Source organism: Siniperca chuatsi, linkage group LG14, assembly GCF_020085105.1.
Source record: "Siniperca chuatsi isolate FFG_IHB_CAS linkage group LG14, ASM2008510v1, whole genome shotgun sequence".
In the NCBI taxonomy this organism is placed as follows: domain Eukaryota; kingdom Metazoa; phylum Chordata; class Actinopteri; order Centrarchiformes; family Sinipercidae; genus Siniperca; species Siniperca chuatsi.
This window is the reverse complement of record NC_058055.1, coordinates 23396453-23413289: the sequence shown is the minus strand read 5'-3', so window position 1 is coordinate 23413289 and position 16837 is coordinate 23396453. Positions and strand designations below refer to the sequence as shown.

The 16837-nt window shown below is 38.8% G+C and overlaps 1 protein-coding gene across 1 annotated transcript in view; it reads right to left on the bottom strand.

The window, feature by feature from the left end:
• Window positions 1-16837, bottom strand: part of tlcd3a (TLC domain containing 3A) — a 36157-nt gene continuing 19320 nt past the window's right edge. The window contains exons 4-5 of the mRNA XM_044221366.1: window positions 12596-12691; window positions 1-9443 (exon numbers count right to left, since the gene is read on the bottom strand). Of these exons, the coding sequence (XP_044077301.1) occupies window positions 9138-9443; window positions 12596-12691 (402 nt within the window). The 3' untranslated portion in view covers window positions 1-9137. The remainder of the gene's footprint in view (window positions 9444-12595; window positions 12692-16837) is intronic.

The window sequence follows — 16837 nt, the reverse complement described above, 5'->3', positions numbered from 1 at the left end:
GTCTATCAAATCAAATTTATTTAAAGGGGTGCTCTGAATTCACAAGTTGCAGCTACAGTACATAACTCCTCTTACATCAATCATTTTAAGCTATTTCGTAAAACAGTCCAGGCTCTTTTCAGATAGGAAATTTCCTCAAAAACGGGTCACGCTACAAAAAAAGGACAGATGCTTCAAATCTGATATATATGTATGAAAAATTAGAATGCTATCAAAAATAATGTGGGGCAGGAAGTGTTAAAAGGTTGTGAAGGTGCTGCATTTAAGTCAGTTACACACCCATGAGTGATATGGACAGCAGGTCAAGATTAAAATCCAAATCTCCAAAACATAGCCTACACATCCACCAAACTGACAGGTGAAAGGTCTAAAACAACAGAAGCACAGCAAACAAATTCATGACTACAATATATCTATTCCTTAAAGGGTTTCAACCTTAAATTATGCATATCCATTCAGAAAAACAAAAGTATGGGATTTGCTCGATCATTTGAAAATATAGATTAAATGCTACAAAATATGAAATACTACAAAATATTAATTTAAAGGCCTTAATTTCAACAGAATCAAAGGAAGTTCATTCTAGCAGTAAATGCATAGCAATTTGTTTCAAATTGCTTTAACCAGTTAAAATATAGTTAAAATATGAATGATATGATTTTTAAAACAAACAATGAGACTTTTCTTGATGACTCTTGTGAACACCAAAAATGACAGTAATGAAACAGTAATTCTCCTTCAGGATGATGACAATTAACATGATAAATACAGCCACAACCTGTAAACACTGCCTGCCAACGTAGCTCTTTCATACCGAGTTTTGTGGGTATCACAAATAGATTTTTCACAAGGCACTGGAGACCAAATTTGGTTCACTGTCCACGGATCAAAATCAGTCCCAGCAACACAGTTTTGCAGCGCTTAAATTCCAAGCTCATCCGAAATCTGTAAGTTTCAAAGTCATTTTTTGTGCAGTTCATTAGCCTAATACTGCATTCATATCATATCAGAAGAACCCAAACAACAGAATATCATTGCTACATGTTTGAAGACATCGGTTTAGGTGTTATAAGTAGAGCTGATTGTATATATGTGTGATTATAACTGAATTTTTTTTTACTAATGATCTGTGTATTTTCTACTGTTAGAAGCACTTTGCAATTGACACCAATTGAGTGATGACAAACCCTGCAAAAAATGACATGTTCCACTTGTAATTACTACTAATGCCGGGATCAGACTACACGATATTTACGCCTTTTGAGACGGTCACTGTGTCAGCATATTGCTGAGACTTGGCCAAGAAACATGGCAGACTACACTATGGACCAATCATAGCTTGCCGTACATTTGTGATGGGAAAGGAGGTGCCAGGGACTGACTTCACTCATCCACCTGATGTCACCCACAAAATCATTCACTTCTTTGTCTTTACAGTTGTGCATGGAGGGGCGATCTGTGCTTCTATGGGTCACCATCACGGTCATAAAAGTTGTCAAACTAGGTCAGAGAAGGCAAAAAAAATATGACCACATGCTAGTCTTTTTGTCGTTACATTGTGAGGCGTCCCAGATGCTGGGTCGGTTGCCGCTACGACAAACTACACGGTGGGTAAAAAGAGCAATTGTTGTCCGCATTATTGGGCTTATATTGTGTAGTCTGATCCCAGCACAAGATGATGTGAAAGTTACTCTCCATCCATCAGCTCTTATTTACATCCAACATGACATGAACGTGGCATTAGACCGCAATTTTTAAACCCATTCTAACTTTAAAACCTTCATTCAGCCTTGACCAAAATCCACTGTGTAGCAAGTCAGTGGGAATGCCTAATACTGGCTGCTAACCTACCCCCAGCCCAAATCCTGCACTGCCTAGGACAGAGGGACCAACCCTGAATCGATGTGTGAATACAAAGCAGCAAAATTGTACAAAATGTGTCATGGGGGCAGAAGAGATCCCACATGCAAGTTATCATTCCCATTCACATCTCAACAATCCACAGAAACTCCAAACATGAGTATGACCTAAAGCATATCAGTTTAGCATATCAGTGTGTTATTTTTGTATCACTTTGGATGTAAAATGACAAAGGATTTACCATGTGTCTTTGTCAACTTGCCCTTTAAATGATGGGAACATAAGACACCAAAATTTGCCATGGCTGTTTCCCTGGTCGTAGACTACTGTGCTATTTACAGCACCTCAAAAAGATACATGCCATTTACCGTCAGATGATAAGGAGTTCTCATACAGTTTAATTAAAATGTAAAAGCAGTGTACATTTAACGGGTGCAACATTATTGGCAACAACTCCAAGCCATGTAGAGAGGCAAAGTCCTGCCCCATTTATAATTTCCTCCTCTGTTCCTAAATGTTTCTTCTCATAGACAGTTTCTTTAATCAGCATTTCTGACAAGGTGTTAGCATTCACCAACATCTCTCCATCTGTCTTACTGGGGGGCTGTCAAAACATCATGGGAGCTGAACTAAATGAAAGTGAACAAATTAATCATTGTTAAAATGACAAAGCGCTCAAATATTTACTAGCAGATGCTCAGAATAGCAGATTTGGCCCATTTGGCTTAGAATATAACAGATAATCATATGAACATGTTTAAGCTTTACAAAATGCTGAATAAAGAAACTCTCTGAGAAAATCTACTGAGGAACAAAAGCAGAACAGAAGCTAGCCCCAAAGGATGTCATTGGTTTGCAGTAATAATAAAAAGTTCAGTGGCCTCAATGTATTGTAGGCCTATGCTAAAGTATTAGCATAGGGGCTACATGTTTGATAAGTGTGTGTGATATTGTCGGCATGTAGTCTGCAACCACTAAACACATAGTCATGTATTAAAGTATTAGCATGGAGCCCACTATCACTTATCTTATCATTACTAGTGTCAACGTGTCATTTATATCCACTCAATAGTACTGTGTGCTAAAGTGTTAGCATGGAGTGTACTCTCATTCAAAATAATGTTAGCAAGAGGCTGACTATTGCGCTAAAGTATTAGCATCAAACCTGCTATCACTTAACATACTAGTGTGTGATAAGTTGTTGGCTTGGATTCAACTACCACTCAAGATATATTAAGTGTTAGCATGGTGCTTGCTACCACTCAAAGGATACAATGTTAGCATGTAGTATGCAACCACTTAACATATAGTTCTACGTGCTTAAGTGTTAGCATGGAGTGCAGTCTTACTCAAAATAATGTTAGCGAGGCTGACTATTGCGCTAAAGTATTAGCATCAAACCTGCTAGACTTAATAGTGCGAGATGAGGTGCTGGCTTGGAACAACCACTCACCATAAATTACGTGTTAGCTTGGATTTACTTATTATGCCTCAACAGTGTAAGATAAAGTGTTCATATGGACTCATGGATGCTAAAGTGTTAGTGCTAAACCACCTCTCAACATATATTAACTGTTAGCATGGAGCTTGATATGACTCAACAATGTAAGATAAAGTGCTAGCATGGCATGAACTCTCACTCAAAATAGTGTTAACAAGAAGCCAACTTTTGCTCCTCATAGTTTAGGCCTATGCTAAATAGCATTAGCATGGTGCAGCAGAGCCAACACTGTACATGTGTTAATTTTGGTGTCTATGTTCCCATTCAACAAGAGTCACACGATTAAATTATCTCCTTACATACAAGTACAAGGGATATAAAACATATATTTTTTAACTTTAATTTTGTGTTATGTGAAAAGTTTATCAGTATAATCATTACATAGTTTCACAACCAATGTGCTAAAATGATGAAGTAAAATGTCACTGCCCCATACAGTAGAGTTAAATGTACTGTATGTATATTGTGAGTGTTAGTGGACAATCAACTAAACAGCAGGTAAATCTGTATTTTTTCCACTACATCCTCCGATGAAACATCCATCACACACCCAACAAGTTGGTCATGCTCTGGGACCCAAAAAAAGAGGATACGATTGGAGGTTAGTTATGTTTTTAAATGAGAAGTGGGTCACATCATCTACAGCATGTCTAAAATACTGAAAATCAAATGGATCTCTCTTCATATCACTATAGTTACTGTGATTAACTCAAGTGCCAGACAGTCTTTGGTTTACCAACCCTTAGAAGTTGAAGTATCACAAGCCATGTCAGACAGCATAAATAGAAGAAAAATCTATAAGAAAAACACAGCTAAAAAAAAAACATAGAAAAGAAACAGAATTCTAGATGTGATCATCTTCAGAATCAGTCTCAGTTTCATCGTCCTAAAATAAACCTCTATACACACACGTTAACAACTTCAAACTTCATCAAACCCTGAGCAAAGAGGATGAACTTAAGACTTTCTACATTAAGAATCTATGAAGTGACAAAGGATACCTGTAAAGATATGTGTACTCTGCATGCCTTCTTTCTGAGGGATTCTCAGGTTTTACCAGAGGGATACAATGAAAAGAAAGAATTGCTTAAGTAAAGAGCTGTTGCAATCAAAAGGAAAAACTAGGGAACTTTTGATGATTAAATCTAATTGTGGAATGTTTTGTTTTCTATATTTAGGCCTATTTTATGATTTCAAAGCTAAGCCTAGAGACTGCTGTTAAAATCTTAATGGTCCAGCACAATGAACCTCAAATTTAATCTCCTCCACTGATCCATCTAACAGTTCCCACAACACTCTGTCAAATGTGACATACATTTCCATAACTGTCTGTCAAATTTGACAGTTTCCACAACTGTCAAATGGACCTGTCAAAATCAGAGTCCTGGGCAACAGGGAGTTTAAAGTGACTTTCTGAAAATCCAAAAAAAGCTATTCTAAAAAAATGTCAAGAGGGCATTTTCTGCAAAGCACAAACTGTCACAACAGACTTGACTTTAGTGTTAAGGAATTGCTACTACACCTCAAAAGGTTTTTTTTTTGTCACAATGGTATAATTGCTGTTTCAAAGGCTTTTCTACCAACCATTAATCTAATCAGTATCGCTCTTTAAAAATGTCAGGTGAAAGCTATCCCAAAGTATTAAAACAACACCATATGTCAGTTCTTTCTGTGTATTTAGTGGAGGGAGACATCATGGTCACTAAAAACTGAGATATATGTATCTGAAGGCAGCAGACTACATAAGAGACATGCACAATTTCAATAGGAAATGCCCGCCTGGCCCTGCTAATCCCAACTGGTCCTGCCTGTAAACTGCTGAGTGGACAAGCAGATAATCCTGACGACAGATGGCAGCAGAGAGGAGGGAGGGCTCACTCTGCGCTGCTGACGCTCAGCAACTTTCTATCACTGCAGAGCAGCACATCAGCAAAGAGACTAAGATGAGTTAAAACGAAAGACACGAGCAGAGATGATGGAGGCTGGAAGGGAGTACGATAAGAAGTTGGTGACACAATTTAAAAGGAATGGCCTGCAGCTTTTAATCTTAAATACAAAAATAAAAATGGTTGACTAAAGTGACAACCATTGGTTTTGACTTCAGTGAAAGTGGAGACAAGATGTTCGATACATTATAAACTTAAGTGTAAGAATAAAACTGATGAACACAGCATCTTGAATGTATGCTGTTTTGAAAATAAAATGTTTTTCTTGGGGAGGTCAGAGTGAGAGGTAACCACCATTTAATTTATAGATTAAATGGTGAGTTCAGCGGAAAGCAGAACAAAGCCTGGGGTGTTTCCAGTAAGAGTGGCCTGGTCAGCAATGGACAAACAAGTCCATCATTCAGCACCTCGCCTCTCCTTACGCCCTCATCCTTACACTGCTTGTCAGCAAACTGTTTGTCTACCAACAAGAAGGCTCATCACCTTTTCCCTACACCGCTGTTCCTACCAGACGTGGATACCAGTGTGTTTGCCATAGTGGAGTGCAGAAACTTACAACAAGACCCCCCACACAGGGCATAGTAACATGACAGAACCCACAATGCAAGAGCGGCACACTGGTCTTTTCAGCAGTCTTGATGCTTGAAAGTTGAAACGTTTGACTTCTTTCAGGGAAAAATTTAATTTGAGAATAAAAAGAGCCTTCAAGTCATGGGACTGTCACTTTTTGTGCCTTGTGTTCCTAAAATGTCACTTTGATCCCATCACTAAACTAGGCAATTGTTCTCTTCGTTAAAGCGAGACTATGTAACTTATGAAAGAAGAAATAACACAAGCTTCCTCACACAAATGAAAAGTTGAATTCTTAAGCAATAAAACACCCCCTCGCTCAATTCAGCACACTGCATTCGGCTTCTGCAGCCTTACTTGGTCTGGTGTGACCAGTAGCTTATGGTGGCTGCTGTTAGCTTATGTTAAATAAAACTTCAGATATTGTTACAAGTCAGTTTTATGACTTTCCTCTAACTTGTACTACTGTTACACTATGTTTTCACATTCACAATGGTCCCACAGTTGTCACTCAAGAAGACACAAAACCATCTGAGAAAGTAATGTGTGCAAATATTTTGGATTAAAGATACAAAAATTGTGGATAAAGGTCAGGCTGTTTGCTGCCTTTTAAAAATGCAACATTACTGTGACAACAAAACTTGTTAGCTATGTCAATTCTACAACAAAGTTAAGGATCAGGCTAAGTGAGTTTCATTCAAATTGATTAATTTTCATATTAGTTGTATTAAAACTTGATTTTTTTCTTCTTTTTTTTTTTTAAAGTGACAGCCCTATCAAATCAGTATCCAAACAGGAAAACTGACTTGTCAACTGAGCTGCAGCTGTAAACGTTTTGGTTTATGCTACAAAATTTGTTAATAATGATCAATACACACTTTTTATTTCAGCATTATATGAACTTGAATTAATCAAAACACAGGTGAGGTAAATTTGAAAGACAGGCAAAGAATTTTCAACTTCCAACTCAACTGAAATGCAACATTAGGCCTTGATTTGTGGTGTGGAGTCCCAGTAGAAATAAATGTACAGTAGAAATAAATGTATGGTCCCCAAAAATTTAAGAACTTAATATAATGAGGTGTGGATCAATCAGATATGACTTGACGTTAGTGTTGTATACATGCACCGCAGCAGCCTCTTTTGCATAGATTGAATTTGCAGGACATAAAAAAGGCCATTAACGTATACTTAATCAGTTAGTTCACTATAAAGCTTGAATGACCACGAATGTTATCCAAGGTGTTAAATTAACCTCAGGGTCTAGATTGTGTATGAAACTGACCCTGCAGCATTCTTTTGAAAATAATATCCTCTATTTATTCTTTGATATGAAGAAATAATACTCTCAAGATTAAAAGTGAAGCATTTGACTTAATGTGATTTTCTCTCATAAATGCCTTTAAGCAACTGTGAAGCCCACAAAAAATAAAAACAATGGTCCTCTCAGGTCTAATTACGATGTCTAGGTATAGGTTTAAGTTTCAAAACATTTTTTTTTTGTGATGAAACTAAAATGTATGTAAATCTCAAATAACATGAAGTATATACAGCCCTGTGTGAAGTGCTCAATGCAACAGCTGATACACAAGTGCATATAAATATCTGAAGCCTCAGGGAAACTTATCAGTTACTGGATGTTATAGATCTGTTTCAGGAATAATCCCTCCAGATACCCTTAGTGTTTTGTGGCTGGTTGCTCAGAAATTTCAATCCTATGTATAAGTTTGCCCTGGCGAGCCACTGCTCAGCTTATTGCTCTGACCTTGGCCCTGAGTTCGTCCCACATTAGGCATTACCATGTCCCCCCATCACCCCGTTCTATGGCAGCTGCAATGCTCCAGTGTCATCTAAACAGAGATTGTGGATTCAAAGGATTAATCTCTCAGTAGCAAGAAACCTAAGTTACCCTCTGCTCTGTAAAAGTGGGTAAAAACCCTTACATATGCAAACAATACAGACCTAGCACAAATTCAAAATCTGAATTTCGCCAATCCTTGCACTTGGGTGTAAGTTAATCCAAATACACAATATTTTCTAACAGAGGGCCGCATCTTATCCTATCATGGCTTTACATTATTATTTAGACATTATGAGCAGTCTGGTGTGTATTTTTCTTAAGGTGACTGATTTGAGGTCTGGACCAAAAAAGCATCCAGCAGGGACATGTTTTATGCCATGCATTTAATCAAAAAAATTTATTTTGGGAAAATGAAGAATGGTTCCCACAACTGAGGTAATCCCTTGTTGGTGTCACCATTCTCCAACTCCAACAATGGAGGATATTGCCAGTTGAAAATGTTCAACTTTGTTAAAACGAAAGTAAAAGCATTCCCAAGAACATGAGAGCAGCATTTCCTGGGGATACACCATGCATACAGAGCTAGCACCCTGTTGAAGGGGATGGCTTCTGGAAACAAATGAGCCAGGGCCATAAAAGTGTGCTGGATGTTACAATGAGGAACGTGGGATTGTTGCTGCAAATTTGCAAACTGGCAAACAAAATGGAAAACTACAAACAAAATAAACAGAGGTGAAAAGTTAGAACCTATCACATTAACGGGGTGTTAGCAAATGTAGCTGTTTTAGCTTTCAAATGTGGATGAGGTGACATGTATTCCTCACAATTATTCCTTCTAATATTGCCTGAATTTACATCCCACCCACCAAAATTCCTAATCCTTCTCGTCAGTGTGATTAGTGAATGGATGGGAGAGGAAACGCCACTATCAGACACATTACAGCAAAACCATAAAAATAAATACAACCTGTCAAAACAGCAACTCTCTCACACACACTGTAACAGACCTTCCAAATCAGCAGAGGCTGTAAACACAGTAGGCGTAAGAGATAAGATAATGTCTCTCCATGGAGGCTCTTCTTCAGTTTCTGGTGCTTTTACTCCATGTTTTACTCTCAGTGAAGCAAACATGGTCTTTCTTCAGTGTTGTAAATGTTGACAGACGCAGTATTAGCACTTCTACAAGATCCAGGCAAGAGCCAAATCCCAAAAAAACCAAATCATCAAACTTCAGTAGTAGAATTGGATCGGTGGAGAGGTCCACTTAGGCAGCAGATTTGTAACAGAGGAGTTAAAGTGTGCGGAAAATGCCCAGGAGTTGTGGGACAAGAGCAGGCAGTCCTGGTGTACTACAGTACAATGGTGGGGTTTGAAATGTGTTAAGTCAAACTAGTGCCTTTGCAGAAGTAGTTGCGTTAGTAGCTGAGTGTGCGGCTTGAGCGGGTAATCGTGAACTGGATCACTCATCCTTAGAATTGTCAGTGACAGTGGCCGCAGGAGACGAGTCTGGCATACGGCTACGCCGGTACAGACGGTAGCCCTTTCGGCAAAGCAGGACAAACCAGTAGACCTGCGGTGCCAGGATGCACAAGTTGCCCAGGTTGGCAGACAGCGGCAGATGGAAGGGCACGCTGTAGAGCGGGATGCCGTAGTGGTGGCCGTACACCCAGTACATGTAGGGGAAGAGGGCGATGCGGCACATAAAGAAGGTGAGCAGTACCATACCGCCATTGACCTTGTGCAGCCAGCATTCCTGGAGGCTAAGCTGGTGGGGGAGACAAAAAAGAGGAAGGGATAGAAAGAGGATTTTAAAGTAGCACAGTGAAATTAAAAATATCCTGTTTCCTTGTGTTAATTGTTCAGTTATCTCTTGGTTTCTGTCAAATATATGTTAAAAAAACAAAACACATTTTTAGAGTATTTATATATCAAAATGCTAAATGCTAAAATATTTTTGATGACTCATCCTGAACTCATGGGGTTTATACAATAATTTATCAAATGTGACTTGGGGCGACTAGCTAACCCGCCATCATATGAAGCCGTTTTTGACCGTTAGCTTGTGGGTCATAGTAGCTAAGACGCCCTAACTACAGTTTTACTGTGACTTTAAGCTGTAAAAGTAGCTTTCTTTAAGCCAAAATGTCCACACCAATGGTCCACACCAGTTTCTGAAGAGTTCAGAAACTGGGTGCAGACATTCATTAGAGCCTGACATTTCATCTACCACCACCAACAGGTCAAAATATCCACTTGTCTAACACTTCAGTTAGCCTAAATGACAAAATCCCTCTAACAGTAATGACTAAAGCTGTACTGTATATAAATAATAACTATATTATAACAAATACAGTAAAAATGCCACACTTATTTTTTCAGTGGAAGAGACTGGATTTTGGTGAGAACTAAATTCCTGGGCTTCAACTGTTGTTGGTACCTCTTCACCAGTCTTTACGAAGTCATACCAAACAACAAAAATCATATGTGATTCTATGATCTTCTTCTTTTTGTGAAAGGCTGTGGGAACACCTGATCTACACAAAATCAATAGGAATCAACTCTGCTGTTGAGAGCAGTAAAAATGTCTGGCAGAGTTTCTGTTAGTGCTGATCTAGTCCAAAGGAGGGCAGCATTTTTAAAGACAGAGAGAAGCAGTGGAGCTTTGCTTTGCTCTTTTTGTCTGCTGACACCAGATGTCAGCAAACACCTGAAATCCCACGGTCCACTGATTTCACTGGGATACACAGTAAATTCTTAGATTACGGCTTTTCTAAAACACACAGAGTCTGACTATACAGCACATATGTGCTTGTCAAAGTGTAGGATGTAATGCCCATTGTATGGGTGGAACCAATAAAGGCATTAACTGCTGTGGATGGGAGAGGCAGGGACAGTGAACACTACTATTGCTTCTTAGCTGAATGCTACTGACTGACTGATGTTTATTTTTTTGGTGAGCCATGCACCTTAATTATTGATAGTACAGTGACAAGATACATCCCAAATGAAATGAAGATACTCAGGTTTATGATGATGCAAGATACAGCACATCACCTGAGTAGCAACTGCAAAAGAAAAAGGATGGATGACTTTCTTTTGCCCTGGTAGAGAGTCATAGCATTGATGCTACATGGCTTAAGGTCATATTATATATACATATATGTGTCAAATCATTTCAACTGTCACTTATGCATTTCTATAATTTTAAGTGATGACTTTAAATAAATCTGAGGTAACTGACAACAGTATTGCTGACAGTCTTTTGTATTTCAAAAAATATACTTACAAAGTTGAGGCCTTTATTTTATACCATGAAAGCATCATGTCAAACCCTAATGGACCTTCTTAGATTAGGCTGATCATGTATCTACGTATTTGGTTCAACTGATTCAGTCAAGACATTTGTAGTTGTAGTAATAGAATGGTAGATATATTAAAAAGGAAGCAATTGCTTTGCTTGGCACTTATGTAATTATTGAGGAATTTTGCATATATCCTCTATTTGAGATGTTTGGACCGAGGTGTATTTTGCAGAGGTTGCTTGCTATGGCACATTATCAGTATTTGGTTTTCCATGCAATTTTCTATTTCCATTGCAACATATCGGGGGGCCCAATGTGGTACACGTTTTCTGCATTGCTTGAATAACAATGCTGCCAGCATGCATGGAAAGCAAGCCAGCATCACACACCTGTTAAGCTTTCCGTTCTTGCACAACACATATGCAGTTTACAATGATAACGGTGGCATATTTATCACTTAAAATTTATAATAATTTTTTAAATATTGGGCCCTTGATTTTTAGACAGAAGAAGACAAAAGCAGCTTCTCATTTCTAGCCTGCGATTGACAGTTGTTTGTCGGCTGAAATGACAACTGTTGCTAACAGATTTTATCAGCTGTAGCTAGCTAGCTAATTAAGCTAATCTTAGCTCCATGATGTCTGGCTGACTTTTAATTGTTTCCAGTTACTCGTTTTAAAATGAGAACCCTGTAAATAGCTTTAAATATACACTTGATGGTTACATACAGTACATGATATAACAAGACTGAGGTTAAAGCTGTATGTCACAGGTCTTCATCCTCACCAGCTAATGACATAGAAGACAACAATGTTCTTGTATTGCAGTGTAGAGCTGGTAAGTCCTATAAGTATGATAATGAAATTAGATCAGACTGTTATATTGCTCTAGCACAACCCTGTGTGGCTTTTTAGCTCGCACACTTGAACAAACAAGACAGAGGTTAGATTTATGTTTTATTATTCATATTTTCGAACAGTGTGTTTCACTTTTAACGTCACAAGAGAAAAAGGTTAGGCTTTTAGGGTGAGGACTAACAAATGTTTTAGGTGAATGTAATGCTATCTAGGATAACAAGTTTGGCTTGCTGGAGTGTAAACTTCCAAATGCAGCAGGACAGAGTCACTAATGTTATCCTAAACTCATCACCTGTATCCCCACAAAGTAATGTAATTATTCATGTGATCCTTGACCTGGGAAGTAATGCTCGGCACACTGTTAAATCTATTCTTTACACTTTTGCTTGTGATATTTAGTTTTTGAAAGGCTAGAAAAAGACACTTCCCTCAAAGCTCTTTAAACTAATCTTTAAATATCACTCTTATTGGAGCCCCATTTCGGCATGTGGAGAAATCCAAAGCTTGACAGGCCTCTCGTTGCTAAGCTATGATGCGACAATCGCTGCTTGTTTATTAAATGATTGCCCAACTTGGCTGTATGGTAGTTGACCTGTCTGACAAAGTAATGGTGGCCAATCTTATAATGTTTACTCCACATAGTCTCAAAACCTTTGGCTTTGAGAATTTTAGATAAAAGGGACAGCATACATTAAATGACAGTTGTATGACTTCCTAGTTTGTACCTGGTGAATGCACATGTGTACGTGCTGTCTCACCTGAATAAGTATCTTCCCCAGGGAGACGAAGGGCGTGCTGAGCTCTGTTAGAAACAAGCAGCCAATGAAGAAATCCCCCTGGTCCCTTCTGAAGAACTGAGGAACAGACAAACAGAGCACACACAGAGTGAGCAAACAAACATAAGCATGGAAAAAAACACAGCTGACATTCAAGGACAATTTCTGAACAGTCTCACTGGAAATATGCCAAGAGAGGCTTCAAAAGACATGGGACAATATCATTGTTGTGTATCGCCCACAAGGTTTTAGTATGTGTTTCTAAAGATTGATTTACATTTGGAATGAAGGTGCTGTTAGCCAATATATTATGTAGATGTTTATCTTTAAATTTGAGCAAAAAAACAATCCTATATAACATATATTTCAGGGTGTAAAAACCTCTGAACTAAAACTCTCCACTGAAAGCCGTACTTAAGGTTGCTACATGCTTCACATGGTCGTTGGTCCTTTGTGAAGCCAATTTGAGATGTGTTTAATTTAATTGCTCTGAAGTAAACTAGTTTTATGTAATATTTTATGTAGTGTCCTATAGTGTTTTGTATAATATCTGTTGAGAGAGGATGTCTGTGTGGATCTGTTATGGCAGGAAGACTTGGACAGGATTTGTACAGCCTTTCTTCAGTTATCAATCAACAGCAGCACTTTAGAGGCTTGGTGCACCTGAGAGATGTCACTGAAACAAAGCTATGGACAACATGAAGTTGGTGGCTTCAGAGGACCTGAAAGCAAGGCTGAACCTACTACTCCTCCCAAAATGGTGCCATCTAACCTCTCAGCGAACAAAACACATGGTGCATTCGGGCAGTTCTCATCATATTTATCACCAGGAAGTTTCCCTCAACCAGTCAATGAAATGTAAACACCAGTGGTAAACTGGGGCAACTTTCGTGACACCCCAGTTTACAGAATGAGCTCTAATATTTCACTTCAACATATGACGGACAAAAAGCACATATACATGGTATATCGTACATATATCCATATAATGTCTATTTATTTAGCTCCATATCCAGGCTGCTAACAAGAGTTCTGCTGGTTTATCCTGGGATAACACGCTTTGCACTCTGCAGTGGCTTGGTTATTTTTTATCCACTTGTGTCCTCCAAATACAGGCAACAGGCTGCATTGCTTAGCCTCATTTTTGAGGAGCTTTTAATATGGGAAGACCCTTGTTGCTATGTCACTATGATGTATGTTGTCCAGAAATGCAGACTTTGGAGTATCAAGATTCGTGACATACACAATATTGATCAACACCAATCCCGACAAGTTGGCTGGGTACATGGATATTTTACTTTATTTTCCAATAAATACTAAACAAGGTTTGGTAGTCTCTTTAGCAAGGAAGAAAGTATTTACTTTACTGTACTCCACATGCACAGACATACTGAACATTTTTCAATCCTAGGTGGATTCAATTTAAGACCAACACCCAGAGGCTGTTGAGTAAAATCCTCTAGCTGATATTGGTATACTCACTATGTTTTTTTTTGTACAATGTCACAACCACAAAGGCAGATGTCTTATTCTACCACAACTTCAAGATGGCAAGATGGCAGCATGAGGCTGGACAGGGCAGAGGAGGGAGTGATGTCCTGTACATAATTAATGAATAAAGCTTTCAAATATTGACCAGTGGCACAGTGCTGTGTAGTTAGAGAGGCCAACCTAGAATAGGTGAGTCAGTCTAGATGGATAAAGAGACTCCAGACAAAAGACAAGCACTGCCTGGTAGCCGAGCTTGCTGTGTGCTGAGGATGAATAAAGCATGAGCGGCTCCAGACGTGGCCTTGCCATCTGCCCATGAAAGAATGACTGAGACAACAGAGGGGAACTTTACACCACGCCTAACAAATTACCTGGCTACCTCCCCACCTGCTATGGGCATGTGTTACCTTTATCTATGTCTGTGTGAGATGCTGTATGAGGCATAATTTAAACCTTACCCTGCACACAAAACTTCCTAAAAGGGCAACTTCAGCAGTTTTCAGTCTTAATCCCATAACTGTAATATGAGATATGTCTGATATAAAAAAGTCTCTGCATTCTGTGTAAATGTGCTAAAACTGGCCTGAGTTGTGAGCCACAACACACTATTCTGATGCACCACTCAATCCTCTAGTTTGCCTGCAGCTACTGAGAACAATAGGTGTATTTGTGGTTGCTAGAGTCTGATGCTTACCATCTGTCCAAGGATTTATTTGACTTTTCTACTACATACATTAGACTGTGTGTAAAATAGATGCATTTATAATATGGGAATCATGGTTAGCCACTAGCTAAAAGGTTGACATGAACAAAAAAAAATCAATCTCATGTATCAGTACACTCTGTCAAACTATAAAAACCCAGCAATTTTGACTAGATGTTGATGTAACACCTTGCACCATCATTAAAAACGTGTGTAAATATAGAGCTAAAATATGCTGAGCAGGTTGGGGTGACAGCAAACTAATTGCAATATAACCTACACAAGGCGGCCTCCAGAAGGCATCCTGATCTGATGCCCGACTCATCTCAACTGACTCAGGAGCAGTGGTTCCACTCTGAGCTCCTTATCCTACCTTTAAATGTGAGCCCAAAAACCTTGTGGGTGACACACGTTTTGGCCACAATCAGATTTTTGTTTGGTCATGCCCTAAAGTGACTGGGGATGCACTGATTCAACTTTTTCTCTCCTCACACCGATTCTGATACTTAAACTCAGGGTATCTGCCAATACAGAGTACTGATCCGGCACCTATTTTTCCCAAATTTAGAATTGAAAAATTGAGTCGGTGGCCCGGCATGACTGAATGAATGTAAATTATAGCAAACAAAGTGAATTTTATAATGACATGGACATAACTGAATGTAATGTGGATCAGTCACATTAAGATCTTCTTAATAAGGTCAGTATCGGGGCGGACACCAATCTGATGGATTCAATCGGTGCATCTATGTGTGACCATAATTCAGTGGTTGTTACGTAGCTCAACTGGTAAATCCAAAGTTTCAACTTTAGGCTCATTTGCCAACTTAACATATTATTATCATTTTTAGGCAAAGCAGACATTTTGACTTGTCATAGCAGGAAAAGGACTGGTGGGAATAATACCGTTAATGATGGCTCTGTTCCATTTAGGTATTACAGTAAACCCGGCTAGTGAGTGAGCATGCACAATACCTGGACCCTTAAACTGGCACATCTAAATGGAATGCAGCTATAAATTAATGTTACCAATTAAAGCCAGTGGGGGAATGTAACTAAGTACATTTACTCAAGCACTGTACTTAAACAAATTCGAGGCACTTGTACTTTACTTGAGTATTTCCATTTTTAACAACTTTATACTCCACTATATCTCAGAGGAACATTTTTTACTTTTTACTCCATTGCATTTGTCTGACAGCTTTACTCGTTACCTTACAGATTACAATTTTTCATACCCTTCCTGTGCAGTAAAAACCATGTATCTCCAAATTAGGTAATTTTTAATTTAAAGGATGTGTTCCTTTATGGTTTGAGAAAATTCTCCTACTTCTTAAACTAAATAAACTATTTAAAGCCTCCCTTGGATCAGCTGGAGAATGCATCGTCACAAAGCTGAACACAGGGCTGTTTTTGTGCTCATGAAAAGTTGACTTTTTAGAGATACGTGGGTCTCATCACCTAAAGGTTCTGTCTTTTCCTCCTCTTGCATGTCAATGTCCTTTAATTGCTTGCCGCCCAGCTCATACCCAGGCAAGCCAGAATGGCATAAAGCTGATGAGTGACGGAACAAGAGGAGGAACAGAGGGAGTGGTGGTGAGTTTAGAGAAAAGAGAGGATGACTGCAGCTGGGGCTGAATAATGTAGGGTAATGTGATCTCATATTGCCACTGCAAACAAAGGGCCGGGTTTCCACTGCACCTGACCCGCTAACCTGGGATACTACTTGTAATGGAGAGTGGCTATGTTACATGCTTCTGTAAACTCTATGGGACAGTAGGTTGACAATCGGTAGGTTGAAGACAGTATGGAGCAAGCTCCTGAATTACCAAATTCAAATGCGTGGTAACATATATACATATCATTTATGTATATATATTCAAAATAGATGGCTGCACTATTATGAACTTTCCACATACTTTTAAAGGAATTCACTTTACTGCTCAAACTGTTTTATCAGTTCAACAGTTCAACAGGTTTACAATTTGCCGGTCATGCCTGCACTAAAAGTCATCATGGTCCACAGTACC